Below are 16,703 nucleotides of genomic sequence, written 5' to 3'. Positions count from 1 at the left end.
GGAAAAAACATAATCAAAACATAGATATAGATGTATTCAAAATTATCATAGGAAAACACTTTACGATGATTATTATGTGCTAATTTTTAAAATCACTAATGATTATTGTTTATCTAATTCCTATTCAGCCCTGGAGACCTCAAATTGTCAAGAGAGTTATAAATCCCTTATGCCCCAGGTATAAACTCTCTGATGAGGAAGAAACAGAGGCTTTGGTCGGCAATCATCTCAACCAAGCGCAGAGAGAAAATCTGCAATCAACTCAGTGTAAGTAAAATCGAGCAAACGTCATTCTTCAGCATCAGCTGTAATCACTGCGGTGTGAACAGGAAGCCGCAGAACAAAAGCATCAGAGAAAGAATCCCAGAATATCACCTAGGGCCCAGGGTCTGCACTCCACCATGGGTGAGGTAACAGTGTGATGAGGGTGTTTTCACGTGGCTGAGAGCTTCCTGGGAAAGGTAGTAATGAACAAATAATTGAAAGGGTCATCTAATCATTGGTTGGCATGCGTTATCACAGCCGTTTGGATGAGCTCAACTCAATATTGGTCGCTCTGCTGAGAAGTCTGCATAAATTTGCTTGTTGGATACTTGCATTACTGCACCGCAGACTCTATGCCTCTCCACTAACTCTGTTTTCAAGTTTTAAAGACTTAGAGATTCACAGGAAATTTTAGAGATGATGCAGCAAATCCCACCTACACCTTTGGATGATTCTCCCTCCACGGTTTCATCTTGTATAATAACCGTAGGCACCAAGACCACAGTTTCGTTATTGGTAGTGTCGTGTGGTTAGACGGCATTTTGTCCCTTCTTTAGATAGATTCCTATAGCTGCTATGTTAGTCAAGTTAGCAAATACCCATCAGAGATCTGAGTCCGTGTAAACTTCTCTTATCTTTGCCCTCCTAAGCACACCACCCCAACCATCACTAGTTCTAACTCAAGTCATTCCCTAGTCCCTTCTTTATCTTAAAAACCTTTCCAACTTGGTAAGATTATACCCCAAATCATACATACACAAACCTTTGCAAATTAGGTGTTGTCATGGAGAACCACGATTTGTCCAGGTTTCTTTCTCACAGATTGCAAGTGATATTTCACGGTGTGATAATGGAATGTGTTTAACCAACAGTTTGCTAAAGAACATTTTAGCTGTTGACGCTTAAATTATTGCCAGTGAAGCTTTTTTGAAATATTTTCCCATTTTGACAAGAGCATAAGTTTTGTGTAAGCAAAACTGGCTAGTAGTGCAGGGGCTGGACTGTGCATTTGGATGCTTTAAATACTACCAAATTATATTTGCAAAGTGATTATGTCATTTTCTATGCCCACAACCATCTATAAAAGACCCAGAGCTCTGAGTCTTTGCCTGCTTTAGTACTGTCACTGTTTTTGTTAGCAGTGATGATGGCTGTGCAGCAATAGCTCATCGTACTTCAGACGACGATATCCTATCATGTTGATAATTCCCATCTTCCTAATGGCTGATAAGCCTGACGGGTTTTCATATATTTGTACATATATCCCTCTGGTGAAATAGCCTTTTTATATATTTTACCAATTTTCTAATTTCCCCTTTTTCAATAATTTTTTATCTTCATCAAAAACTAGTGCATACACCTGTGTGCAGTTTACTCTTCGGAACCCAACTGTGCTTCTCCTGCAATACTAGAATGTTCATTAGCATAGTGGCACAAAAAGCCCTGAAAACAAGTGGAATGCCGTATGCATCTTTTTCCTTTTCTATTCATTCTTTGAACATTTCATGCAATATGTTTTTAACATATTCACCCCACACACACACAACTCCTCCACAATCCACACCCTCTTTCTTTCTAAACCCAACCTTGCTCCACACCCTTTACACATGTTTTTAAACCCATTGAATCCAATTTGCATTACCCAAATGCTTTTAGATGTGAGGTCACCCACTGAAGCATGGTCAGCTGGCCAGGAGCCACACGCATAAAGGACACTGACTGCCCCTTGCTCAGAAGTTATCAGTTACCAATAGCTCTTCAACTAAGAGCTGGCTTCACGCCACCTCCTCTCTCCACCCTGGGATTTCATCTGACTTGAGCTTGCACAGGTCTCGTCCTTGTTGTCACGACTGCTGTGAGATTACCTGCACAACTGTCCTGCTGCATCCTGAAAACAGCGTCCTTATTGTCAGCCACGGCCTCTGCCTCTTACATGCTTTGTGCCCTCTTTTCCTTGATGATCCCTAAGCCACAGGAGGAAAGGATGTGGTATGAATGTTCTATTTAAGGCTGAGAACCCTGCAGACTCATTCTCTGACCTTCACAAGTTGTGGATCTCTGTGTTCATAGCCATCTACTGCATAAAGAAGCTTCTCTGGTAAGATCTGGGAGATGCGTTAATCTAAGGGCACAGTGGTAGGTCACTGGGGATTGCTTTAATACTATTTCAATTCTACAAAATAATAGTAGTAGAGTCTACTTTAATGCCTATTGCCTACATAGCCACAAACAGGCAGTCTTTGCAAAGCAGCCACTGAGATTGGGCAACCCAAATGGTGGCGGTCTTAGACATGGAGAAGGGTCTGATTCATGCACTTAATTTTTTCATGAATTGGTTTAGATATTCTAACCTTTCTTTTCAACATCAATTTTTAAAGAATGTCTGAAAATTAATGGGCACTGTCACATTTGTTTATCAGTTTGAGAAGACTCATATTTCAATGTTTTGAGTGTTACAACTCATGAAAACAGTATTCCTTTTCTAGCAGTTTTCATTTCTCTTGTTAACATTTTCTAATATTCTGTTTACTAATCTTATATGTATTTTATTATATTTATACTTAAACATTTCATTTTTCGACACCAGTAAAAATATATTTAATCCTCAATTCCCACTAGTCTATTGCTGTATAGAAATACTATTGATGTCAACATGGTCATCTTTTATTCTGAAATGTCTTCAGCTCCTTAGCATAGACCACTGCGTCTTTTGCAGGAAGTGCTGTTCTATGGCTCCTGAAACATGCTGCTTTTATACATCTAGGTCCTGGGTAGAATTTTCAGAAGTGTGACGAATATCATAACAGGGGTGAGGATATATTCATCTTGTTCTTGATCTTAGGAGGCAATTGTTTAGTCTCTAATCATCAGTGGCAGTTTCTGTAATTTTTTTCTATCAAGTTCAGAACTAATATTAGGAGGTTTTTCTTGCAATAGTGAAGAGTGTTGATTTTTTCCCAACGTCTTTGTCCATAAATATATTTAACTATTTTCTTCTTTCTGATATGAATATATGTGATAATACCGACTGACTTCCCTATCTGAGACCAGAATAATCATGGGCTAAATCCCACTTGATTGTGTATGCAATTCTACATGTGTGTCAAAATTAACCTTATGATATTTTGTTTTGGAAAGAATCTTGCTTCTGCACTGATGTGATATGCTGGGGAGTAGTTTTTTCTTTTTATACTCTCTATATCTGGCACTGTGAGTAATAGAGAGAAGTCACCCAGGATAAGTCACAAATCATCTTTCCACATAATGTTTAATTCCCCGTTAATTTTGGTGAATTCTCACATGTTTTTTAATTACACTCATTTATTTTGTGGGTTTGCCCCTGTGTGTGTACTTGGAGAATTATTTGTTCATGAGGAATTTCTTTAATTATATACTATTTTGCAGGTGCAAAGGTGTATTTATAAGAATTATAATTATACAAACAATAATTCAGCTCTGTTGAGTATGCTTCAGAATGGAAACAATACCTAGTGTTTAGTACTAGCATTTGCCCTTCAGTAACTAAATTACCGTGAAAGGTGCGTTATGGTTAACTGAGTTCTTTGAGTCCCAAAGATGGTGCTTTTTCATTACAGTTTCTGCTTTCTCCCGTGGGGTCCATTTCTATCTCCAGGCTTCAGGTACCAGGTAACCTGTGTTGGGTATTCACACTGTAAGTCATGGAAGCTCTGTTGTCCTTGGGGAACTTATAACCTGTAAGAATAACGAAAAGCTCTAACTAGGGAATCACTTTCCAGAGGTCTCTGAACCAGTGCTCATTGTTTTAATATTCCTTTCAGTCATCTCCCAGTAGACAAGTCAATGCCAATCCCCAAACCAGTCAGGGATTTTGCAGGTAAATGTAGTTAATTATATGTTTTCCTTATATGCTTTTTATAAGCACATAGGCAATTATATGCTTTTTCCTTAGGATTGGTTCTTCTTGACTCTAATAAATCAGTAATTAGAAAACATGAATCCACCTTTTGAGGTACAAATATGTAGTAATTACAAATTCATAGATTTATGCCCTTTAATTAAAAACCCTTTATTATCTATGTTATTGAAATAACAACCCCCTTAAAATATGACAATCAGGAACTGGAGAGATGGCTCCATAGTTCAGATCACCTGCTGCTCTTCCAGAGGGTCCAAGTGTGGGTCCGGCACACACACTGTGAAACTCACAAGCAACTCACAAGTGCGTGTAACCCGAACTCCAGAGGATCTGGTACCTTTTTCTGACTTCTGTTCTCTCTCTCTTTCTCTCTTTCTCTCTCTCTCTCTTTCTCTCTCTCTCTCTCTCTCTCTCTCTCACACACACACACACACACACACACACACACACTAAAAATAAAACAAATCATTAAGAAATAGAATAAGATGGCTACAAAGAATAAAATCCCTTAAATTCAGTGACACGAAACAGCAGAACTCTCAGTCACACTGAATGCTACGGTAGAAGTGCATTGTAGGAACAAGAACAACTTTAAACTCAATGTGTCCTCAGAGTTCACCTCAGGAAACACTGCACAAGGCAGCCGTGTTGGGTCATCACCTAAGAGAAGGTGATTACCAAGTTTCTTTATAAATTACCAAATGCTAGAGTAACACAAGCATAGTAAGAAAGGATCCCTGCTCTGTAAATTCATTCCATGGCAGATAATACTGGAATGACCCTTCTCATCCACACAGATTCCAGACTTCCAACTCCCATGTACTCCTATGACTTTTGTTGATATCTGTAACACATCTGAAGTAGACTTTAATAAACAACAAAAGTGGGATATCAGAATTCATAAATAAAAATACATGATACTGAATAAAATTTGATTGCCATGTGAAAAGTAAATAGTAAAGTCAGGCAGCAGTGGTGGCTCATGCCTTTAATCCCAGCACTCAGGAAGCAGTGGTAGGCGGATCTCTGTGAGTTCAAGGCCAGCCCGGTCTACAAGAGCTAGTTACAGTACTGGCTCCAAAGCCTCAGAGAAACCCTGTCTTGAAAAAACAAAAATAATAAATAGATTAATTAATTAATTAGTTAATGGTCCATTATGATGAAAATTATGTTATCTGATAAAATTGAATTTTAACCTGATGTTCTTTCTGGTATCCAGCCACCCAACATATTGCTTATAAAACTTGCTTAAATGTTGATCCATGTAGCAGATGAGAAATAAAACCAGTGGAGACTTGTGTAATCTCAGTTTCCATAGGAACAGGATTGAGAGACCTAGATGCGCCTGAGATGTTGCATGCTTTATCTTTATCTGCATCCTATTGGACAGGGTCTAGTAGTGTGACCATGGGCTTTGAAATCATCTCAGTGCACAAGTGGGATCAGGACTGAAACTCATCCCTGTTTCCTGAAGAAAAGGCAGGTGCATCCATGTGTCAGAACCGGTTTCTACCACACTGAGGGTGCCAGTAGACACTTCCACCTGGAGCAATGCTTTACAAGCTGGAAGGGAATACCTGTAAAGACACCGAGTCATGGAGCTGAAAGCTCTCCACTGTGGGAAAGACTGCATATGGATGTACCTTGACTCTACATCCAGTCAAGAGCAGAGATTCTATAACTCAGGAAAAAAAAAAAGATACGTGTGATTTGAAAATAAACTACCAGTGTGTATAGATCAAAGCATTAGCACATGGTTTTCCCCTATCCTTGGTAATATCTAAAAAGAAAACCATTCAACTCCATGGGAAATGCAAATTAGCCTTTTACATATATAAAATGAGAGGATTCTTTTAAAACAAACAGATACAAAAACATCATGAAGCCAACAAAATTGTGTAGACCTTACAAATGTCTCCATTTTTTCATCACTAGTTTCAAGAGTTTGAAGCACAATTAAGAGGCTACAACGATAAATGTGTAAAAATTATATAGCCTTTTGAGAAGGTCAAAATTATGTTTGTATATTGCCACATACAAATATAGATGCATGTGTAATACAATGGAAAAATATCATATTTTTGCATTTCTTAGAATTGTACGTTCAAAGTTGATTTTTCCATGAAGTATTCATTACCTATAAATTATCCATTACTAAAATATACATGCAAAGCAACAAACCCATTTTTGAGTCTTTATTATGGATATTAAAGTATAGAATGGAGTGAAAAATAAGGACTTTTCTTAATCTAATAAAAGATTTTCTTTATTATTCAGATCCTTTTTTATCACCTACAGACTCTTGATAGCCATGACCCAAGGAAATGGCACCAAAGTCACTGACTTCTATCTTCTAGGATTTGGGGTCCAACATGATATTCAGTGCTTTCTCTTTATTGTGTTTCTTTTGATCTATGTGATATCTATGGTGGGTAACACTGGGATGATCCTCCTCATCAACACCGACTCCAGACTTCAGACCCCCATGTATTTCTTCTTACAACATCTAGCTTTTGTTGATATCTGTTATACATCTGCCATCACGCCAAAGATGCTACAGAACTTCCTAGCAGAAGATAAATCAATAACTTTTGAGGGATGTTTAATACAATTATTTATTTATGCAATATTTGCAACCAGTGACTGTTACCTCCTCGCTGTTATGGCAGTGGACCGCTACATGGCGATCTGTAAACCCCTACGCTACCCCATAATCATGTCTCGACAAGTCTGCATCCAGTTGGTAGCTGGTTCTTATCTCATGGGAACAATAAACTCCTCTGTGCACACAGGATTTACATTTTCGCTGTCCTTCTGTAATTCAAAAGTCAATCACTTTTTCTGTGACATTCCCCCAATTGTCACTCTTTCATGCTACAGCAAGGACACTAACTTCATGCTAATTTTAATTTTTGTTGGGTTTAACCTGACATTCACTGTGTTGGTCGTTATCTTTTCCTACATATACATCATGGCTGCCATCCTAAAGATGTCCTCCACAGCAGGAAGGAGGAAAACCTTCTCCACATGTGCCTCCCATCTGACCGCCGTCACCATTTTCTATGGGACCCTTGCTTACATGTACTTACAGCCTCATTCTGACAACTCTGAGGAGAATATGAAGGTGGCCTCTGTGTTTTATGGCATTGTAATTCCCATGTTGAACCCTCTGATATACAGCTTGAGAAACAAGGAGGTCAAAGACGCTATAAAAGCCACAGGGAAAAGGTTCTTTAGATTGAATTTAAGACATTAAAACTCAGTATATCATATCATACAGTAGTTGATTGTTGCTGTAGTTGAGAGTCCTCTAGAATATCTACAAACCATCACTGTACCTTATTTCATAATTCTGATCTTTGAAATCATGTCCAGAGTCTCTTTCATGCCTTGAGCAGCTTCTGAAAACATCTCAGCTTCTGATGAGAAACAGTTGTGGATATCATTCAAATACTAAGAAGTAAATGGACATTTGAAAAAGTGTTATTTCCAGCATATTTTAACTACTTAAAAAATCCCTACCTGTACACTGTCATTACCAAAATTAAGTCAATGTAATCAGTTAAACAGTTGTCAAAGTAATCTACAATGGGGTTCATTGCTAATTCTGTTCAAATTATTGCAAATAACCCAAATGTTAAATAAATTTTCCTATTTAAAAACATCTTTTTACCCAAGCTATCATCTCTACTCAATATTTACACTTGGTACCTTTCCTGGTACTTGAAAGTACTTATTTATGTCATCAGTCATCCTCTTAATGCAATTATCTCCACCTCTAGGAAAGAGAACTACTGGGAGCATATTCTATTTCTGTCTCCAACAGAGATAATTTTAAGGGAATTAATCTAAAAACTTTCTGGTAAATATCCATTTTTAAAATGTATATGAATCTCTCTTTTTCTCAGAAACTCAATAGAAATAGGAATTCCAGTGGAACCAAGAAACACTTAAAGTCAAAGAACTAGTTAGCAGGAAAGCTGTAGTACCATATTATACCTCACATCAGCAATCTGAAGGAATCTAGGAAAGATTCATTGGAGAACAGTAGACTGTCACTCCGGGTAAACTGTTTCTCAGGGTATACCTTGATCACATTGAATGATATGCCTACCGCAGATGCATATACAAAAACTAGCCACTTGATCTCTGTTAAAACAAGATACTCATTATTATACCCTCCATGCTTATGAAATTTCAGGAATTTACTAGTTGTTTGTTAATATAGTTTTAAAATTTTTATGTGTGTGAGTATTTTTACCTGAGTGTATGTTTGTCCATTATTTGAGTGTTTGGTACCAGAAGAGAGCTTCAGATGCCCTGGGACTGGAATTGTTGATGGTTGTAAATTGTCATGTCAGTGCTGAGAATAAAGTTGAAGGCCTCTGGACGAGCAGCCAGTGGTCCAACCTGTTGAGTCTTCTTCTGAGCCCCGTTATATAGCTTCTTCTAAATGAGTAAGCAAATCATGCACACAAGTGAATTGGATATGGTCACTGAGAGAGACTGTATAGTGCCTATACCTCTCCTACAACAAACTCTTGATGGCAGCTCATGGTTTATGAGGCGCAAACACAGTAGCTCCTGACTACTACTGTAGGTCTTCAAGTCTTCATTTAGCATTGGAAAGGACAGCTGAGTGGCCATAAAGTGCAGCTTAGTGCAATAAAGTGCATGTGTTGCAAGCAAAAGAATCTGATTTTTAATCTCAGAACTCACATGAGAAAAGCGGGCATAGTGGAATGCATATGTAACCTCTGCAGCAGGGAGGCCAAGAGAGTGACTCTCAGGGACTTTATGCCAGCCAGCCTAAGTTCTTCAGCCATGTGCAGATCAAGGAGAGACCCCATCTCAAAAATAAGGAAGAATATCTAATGTTGTCCTTCGGCAGGCACTTGTTCATGCACACACATATACACACAAATGCACCTGCACACACACACACACACACAAAGAGAAAGAGAGAGAAGATATTGCAAGGAGTCATTGGCAAGTATATCTAACTTCATAAAGAATTGTAAATATAGCCGGGAAGTGATGGTGCATGCTTTTAATCCCAGCACTGAAGAGACAGAGGAAGGCAGATATTTATGAGTTTGAGGCAAACTGGTCTGCATAGTGAATTCCAGGACAGCTAGAGCTAGAGGGAAAGACCCTGCCTCAAAAAAAATTATAAATCTAAACCCTGAGAGAATAAATATGGTATCATGTACCAAATATGCTAGAGTAGGAATGGCAGGGAGAAAAGAATAGCTGCAAAGGCAGAAAGACAACATGTTTATCATTCCATGTGTGTGGTCACTTCTATAGCAAACTACAGCCGGTGTCTGTGCTTTGTGGGCTCATTCCTCCATGGCAGTATCTGCAATTTTAAGAGGAAAGTAATGTGACGAGAAATAGACAGTACCTCAAGCAGCTGTTGTGTGTGAGACATGGGCTCAATACTAATCAAGGTTCTATGTTTTGAGGAGGTGTTGTGCAGAATTAAACTTATCGTTTAAAGTATCTGGCACGTACCCTCAACTCCTGGGAAATGATTTCTAAATTGATTCAGTATCCTACCTAACAAGAGTGACTTGTCAGCTTAGAAAATTTGGACTTTGGATTGTTGGCAGGAGTGAGCCACTTGTTGGTTCCCATCCGCCCAGCTAACTTAGACCTGAAATAATCACATAGAAACTGTATAATTTAAATCATTGCTTGGCCCATTAGCTCTAGTTTCTTAATGGATAACTCCTACATATTAATTTAACCCATCTCCATTAATCTGTGTATTGCCACATGGCAGTAGATTCAGCATGTCTGAAACTCTGGCAGCAGCTCCATGGCTTCTCTCTGACTCTGCCCTTCTTTCTCCCAGAATTCAGCCTAACTTTCCCTGCCTACCTAAGTTCTGCTTTGCTATAGGTTCAAAGCAGTTTCTTTGTTCATTAATGGTAATCACCGCTCACAGAGGAGACTCCACATCATTGGATAGTGGTTTCTTATGGGAGTTGAGATATTCTATAGCAATTTCAAACTCCAGAGGAAGTGAAGGATGGAGGTATTAACTGTATGGCTTGGGTATAAAGGTTTTCCTTGTTGCCAGCATGCTGTCAAGCCCCAATAAAAATTACAGATGTCAAAGACACAGACAAACTCCCTAGACTGGCAATACTGTGCAAATATTTCTCTTTGGTTTCAGCAGAACAATGTATTATAGAGTACAAGGAAGTTTTATATTTGGACAAATATCAGACATTGCTCTAGGCATCTCTTTCTTTATCTGGTTCACATTTTCAACCTTTTTGTCGTAATAAAAATGTGCTTGTAATAGATATCGCTTTCCATGGTCTTACTTGGCATATAGCAAACTTGGTGGATTATAAACAACAGCATTCTCTCTCTCATGGTTCCAAAAGGCAGGATCCAAACCAAAGCAGCAGAGGAGATTCTGGGAAAGATGCTCTTCCAGGTCATGGTTACTCCTGAAAAGAAATCTGGCGAGTTCTCTACATCTATTCAGGAAGAACTTCATGTTCTTCCCCCAAAATGGTGACACTATGGAATAGTGCACTTTGGGGAGTTCCAGATGTAAAAGTCCATAGCATTTTACCTCTTCTCCCCTCAAAATTCATATCTATCTCGCAAGCAAAATGTCTTCTATCCATTAAATTAATGCCAATATGTTTGCTACATATCAATTTCAGAAGTCTAATGTCCACATATTTATCTCAATATCATCTACATAAAATATAGATGAGTTTCATGAAATTATTTATTCCAAAACGTTCTTTTCCAACTATGAATCTGAGAAACTGGTCAGTATGTGCTTTCAAAATAGCAATTGCTAGGGAGAGGAGAAGGAGGCAGAACTGCCTGGAGAAGGCTCTTGGACCATCCAAGCTATGCAGAAGAGACCCCCTTGGCCTAGTAAGCTGCATGCAAGTTGCATAGATTAATGCAGATATGTAGCTTTCTTGAGTTTTCACCCAGGCAGTTGGTAAGCTTTTTGGTGATGCAGCTACCTTTATAGGTAATCCCTCATTCTTATTCCTGTTAAAACCCCCAATAAAGTCATTGATTTACACAGAAACAGACATACACATACACATACACATACACATACACACAAAATGACAAAAAAGACATGCCTACTGCAAAAACAGGGAGAGAGAGAGACAGACAGACAGAGAGAGACAGAGAGAGAGAGAGAGAGAGAGAGAGAGAGAGAGAGAGAGAGAGAAATAAGAAAGGGATAATGGACCCTAAGAAGACCCTAAGAAAGTATTGAATCTCGGGGATGAGTTCTGATATTTTAAGGTTGGGGAAAGATCTCCTTTGACCCCATACTCTGCTCCTGAATATGTAGGGGGACACTGCCTTTCAAACTTGCATTGAGAGATTTCCTCATGAACACCATATCCATCATGTTTCTACCAGTATAGTATACATGGTTTCTTAATTAAGCTCCAAGAATAAACAAAAATTTCTCCGCCCCCCATCAGTCCTAGTGTGAATTATTTTACTTTTTCTGCAGCACCTCGAAATTCCTCCAGCCTCTACTCACTACCTACACCCAGAACTGCTTTCCTACTTTTAAACACTCGAAACAGATGTCCTTCTCTCTGTGTAAAAATTTCGATCTTGGGAAGTCTGGGCTTCTATAACGAGTTACTATAGCCTCGTTTGTTTCTAAGCAACAGGAATTTATTCCTCACAGATCTGTAGAGTAACAGTGTGGAGTTAGGGCAACAACCTGATCAGGCTCTGGGAAGAATTCACTTTTGACTTTCGGACTGACAGTTTCCAATGTCAACTTCAAACAGCTGAGGGAGAGAAGAGAGGGGAATAGAGCTTTCTTATGGAACTTAGAGACACAATTCTCATTCATTAGGGCCCCAGTCTTATGACCTTCTGGATACCCAACAACTTCACTTTCTATGACTGGCACATTCTGAGTTGGGGTTTCAGCATGTGTACTAACGTAAGTAATGAGACATAAACATTTGATCCATAACACTAAAATTCTCTGAGATAATCCAGTGAACTATTATGTAGGAGTAATTTTGGAGCATCCCAAATGAACTTAGAGTCAGCATAAGAGCTGGCTCTGGTGGTGTGGCTGCCGGACAGCTAGTCCTGATGGCTTGAGAGCCAGAGAGCCTGTATTGCCCCTAGCTAGCTACCAGAAGCAGTAGAACTGGCTCCGCCCAACACTTGGACAAAGCAGTGAGAGCTGGCACTGGTGGTGGGTATAGGAGAGCTGGAAGGCTAACTAACTCAGCTACCACCCAGGCCCAGATTCAGGACTTTGAGTTGGTCCACCCCAACATCTACCCCCATCTAAGAACTGCTGAAGCATGTGAAAGGCTTAATCCTACAGAGCCAAAGCTGTAAGATCTCCATGACACAGGACAGTAACAGGATATCCAAGAGGAGTCACAGTGAGGATCCAGTACTGGGAGCTTAGCAGAAGCCAGAGGCCTTGAACCAGGTCAATGACTTGTTACAATGAACATTAACAAGTAAAGCTGTTTGGGCAAAGGGCAGCCTGGGCAACACACCATGACACCCTGAAGCTTCCATGGCGAGATTGTGTGTGTGTGTGTGTGTGTGTGTGTGTGTGTGTGTGTGGTATGTGTGTGTGTGTGTGTGTGTGTGTGTGTGTTGCATTTGTTTCTTCTTATCATTTTTATTTTCTTTGTGGAGGAAGGCTTCAAGGACAGGTGGCAGATATGGAGGAATGGGGAGATGAGTGGAATTGGGCTGCATGATTCCCAAAGAATCAATAAAAAAAGTTTTTTAAAATGTGACCATGGAAGCCACTATCTTTTGGGCGATGTACAGAGGAAAATGGCTTCTGTGGAAACTGTTCCTCCATAAAGTGTAGCTTTATCAGTCTTTTAAAAGTGATTTTCCTAGCTAGCCAATAGAGTAAGCAAAAAGATATAAAAGAAAAAAATGCTCACTTGGGTTATGATGAATTCTACAAAGGATTCTGGAGAGCCATCAAGTCTACATTGAGTCTCATGTGGACAAGATTTCAACCAACTCTCTTCTTCCATTGTATGGCAGCTTGTAGATATTAATATCTCCACACATATATCATAACTGTGATGATTTCTCCTCCATATCTTAAGAGACAGAAACTCATAATGCTAGAGGGGCGGTTCCACAAGATATAAACACATAGAGGGATAAACAAAGCTATCAACCACAAATATTCTAAAAGCCAGTGATGATGAGACAAAATAGAGATTTTGCTGCTGTCTTATGCAGACCTAACCAATAGCATTAAGTGCAAGACCACCGAGTGATAAGGGAAGTTTCTGTCTCTTGGGCCAGGTCACAGGTATGGCTGTCACCCTGGTCTCTTTGTCGGTTATTATCAAACCACAATGGATAAGTTGAAGTCGAGAGCTACAACATATACATTGGATTGTGTGGTAACCAGCACAACGGAAATATTAGGGGAACAATAAATGCATTAACTCTCAAACATTTGTTTTCAAAGAAAAATAGATCCTTGCATTCAAGTCAATGTTTGCTCTTCTATGAGCAATTGAATTCCTTGTTGGGATTATAGCCATCAGTGAGGACTGCTGAATGCCAATTCAGCAGCCTTTTTCTCTTCATTCATTTACCAACTAACCAAAGTTACTCACAAACTCACTCAGGCAAGAATTTTCTGTAACCATTCAGTCAAAGGTTTAATCTTAGCAAAAAGTTTGAAGTAAATGAAACTCACAGTCTCATTCCCCAGAAAGTGGCATGAAATATTCAAATTTAATAAAGTACAAGTAGAATAAACTACTCTGCATAGGAATGCTTTTTATATTTGATTTCTTTGGAAAAGCAAGAAAAAAATCAAGTATAAAATTTTAAATGGACAATGACCAATGTGGTACTACAGAATTAGTGTAACACACAACTGTTTGCCAAACTGAATATGAATATTATATTCCTTTAAATTTCAGGTACATTCAGATTTTCTGTTTCACAGAAGATTATCTTTTATTTACCAATTATATTGACATAGATTTTATACACAACTAAACATGAGCTCTTTGGCATGGGAAAAGACATACAAAAGTATTCATAATGAAGAAAAAAGGCCATCAGTGTTAAAGAACAATTTCTTGCTCTCACTCTTTCCCTTATTGTTCATATTTAAATCTATGCTAAAAGCTTTTCCTTACTAAACTTCAACTTTGAGCTGTCCTACCTCTAGTTCCTGGCCATCCAGACAGTGTTAGGTTTGGGCTCCCTCTCCAGGCGCAGGCCTCAAGCTGGACCGGTCACTGGCTGGCCACTCCCACAAGTTGGCACTACCACTATCGCAGCACATCTTGCAGGCAGGACAGATTGTATGGTGAAGGCTTTGTAGCTGGGAAAAAAAGAAAAAACTGTCAATGAAATGATTCCTAATCAGTCCATAGCCTAACTGTCATCAGAGAGGCTTCCTTCAGTAGATACAGAGACCTACAGACAAACACTAGGCACTGACAGAGGAACCTTGCAGAAGTGGGGGATTAAGGGTTGAAGAACCCAGAGCAGTCAAGGATACCACAAGAACAAGACCCACAGAATCAACTAAGCAGGGCTCATAGGAGCTCACAGAGACTGAAGCAACAAACACGGACCCTTTATGGGCCTGAGCTAGGTCCTCTGCTTATATATTATGGTGGTTAGCTTGGTGTTCTTGTGTTTACAGTGGGTGCAGGGGTGTCTCTAACTCTTTTGCCTGCACTTGGAGCCCTTTCTCCTGCTGGGTTGCCTCATCCAACCATGATATGAGGGTTGGTGCCCAGTCTTACTGTAACTTGTTAAGCCATGCTCAGTTGATATCCCTGGGTGGCCTGCCCTATTTTGAAAGGGAAATGAAGTAGGAGTGGATCTGGGGGAGAATGGAGTTGGGGGAGGTACTGGGAGGTACTGGGAGAAACTGAGGGAAAACTGCAGTCAAGATGTAATGTATAAGAGCGAATAAAAAAATTCTTCAACTTTGTTTCAAAAAGCAAGAATCAAACATCATGAAAAATAATTATCTTTTCTAGAAATAACATTAAAGCTATTATCATCTCTAGAAAATTTAAATTCACTTCAGAGCCAAAAATCACTAGAGACTGTTAGTTATCCAATGACATCTCAGACACTGAAAACTCAGATTCTCAAGAGAGTCAATACTGATCCCTTAGGCCCCAGCAATAAACTTCCCGAGGGGGAGAAAACACACGAGAGCATTGGGGGCCAATCAGCCAGCTCCAGCTGCAGGCAGTGAATCAGAGCCACTCCAGGGTAAGTAAAGCAAAGCAACCTCTTGCTCACCAGTGGTTACACATCTCTGCAGTGTGTGCAGAAACTGGCAAAACAAAGGAGCTGCAGCAGAATCTAGCCTGGTTTACAAGACCAGAAGGGAGCTCTCCATCACTGGTGATGTAATAAGTTCTGAGGGGTTGGGATCTCAGTATTGTCTGGGAAACTATAAGAATGAACACGAGAACGAATCCACCAATCACTTTACAAACCAATGGATACTATTTGCCTTTAATGTTTTTTGAGAGTTCCTTGTGTGCCTTAGGTATGATTTCCTTTTCAGATATGTGTTATGAACATATTTTCTCCCATGTACCATGACTTTTCATACTCTTATACACTTTTTAGCAAAAATAAGCTTAAAATTTTCATAAGGTTTGATTTCTTTATTTCTAAAGCTATTAGCCTACACTAGTTAATTTTTCTCAATTGTTACATCTTATATAACATGATGAAACGTTTGAATATAATGCTTAAGAGAGTTCCACTCAGCTCTATGACTTTAAATTTTGTCTTGTTATTTTATTAAAAAGTCATGACTTTTATGTTAGCTTTAAATATTTGATATATTTTGAGTTCATTTTGATTTAAGATGTAAAATTTATATTGAGTTCATTTTTATCCTTAAATAGTCAAGCATTCTAGCATCCTACTGAAAGACTTTTGCATTTTTATAAAATTCAGGGGGCTAGACCTGTTGTTTTCTGGGCTCCCTCTGCTCTTCATCTGTGTGATCCCCCCCTCCATCCACCAGCATCACAGTGTTTAATCATACAGTGTCAGGATAAATCCTGACAACAGGGTCCTGGCTTGTTTCAATTTACTCTTTGGGAAGTCTTGCTTAAATAGTCAAACAACTTTTTCCTTCCAATTAAATTATAAAATAGCCTAGTCTATATCTAGAGAAAAACCTTACAGATTGTTAATTATACCCTATTGTGTGTCGATTTCAGGCAAATTAACATCACGTTATGCTAAGATTTTTAAACCCATGTAGTTTTTCTACCTGTGTAGATCTTTGATTTCATTCATCAAAGTTTTCTGAGTTTTATCATACTAATCCTGTGCAGATATGACTAGAATTATACTTAAGTATTCCACTTTAGTGACTGTAAATGAGACTTTGATTTCAGTTCCCGCCTTCCATTTTTAATATGCAGAGCTGATTTCTCGATAGTCATCTTGCATTCTGCAGCTTTGATGAAGGGACCTGTGAGCTCTACAAGATGACTGCAGATTCCTT

The 16,703-nt window shown here is 39.0% G+C and overlaps 1 protein-coding gene across 1 annotated transcript; it reads left to right on the top strand.

The window, feature by feature from the left end:
- Positions 1-6,473: 6,473 nt before the first annotated feature.
- Positions 6,474-7,590, top strand: LOC125395074 (olfactory receptor 5AK3-like). Its single transcript, XM_048426270.3, has one exon. It carries the CDS (start codon positions 6,474-6,476, stop codon positions 7,416-7,418), a length of 945 nt encoding a protein of 314 aa, XP_048282227.3. The 3' UTR covers positions 7,419-7,590.
- Positions 7,591-16,703: the final 9,113 nt, after the last annotated feature.

Source organism: Myodes glareolus, chromosome 21 (genome assembly GCF_982192425.1).
Source record: "Myodes glareolus chromosome 21, mMyoGla1.1, whole genome shotgun sequence".
NCBI lineage: Eukaryota > Metazoa > Chordata > Mammalia > Rodentia > Cricetidae > Myodes > Myodes glareolus.
Note: the sequence above shows the minus strand (reverse complement) of the source record. Positions and strands in the feature narration are given on the sequence as shown.

What these genes read in the sequence shown, in the direction of transcription:
- LOC125395074 (XM_048426270.3), top strand. Translation starts at nt 6,474, where the DNA reads ATGACCCAAGGAAATGGCACCAAAGTCACTGACTTCTATCTTCTAGGA.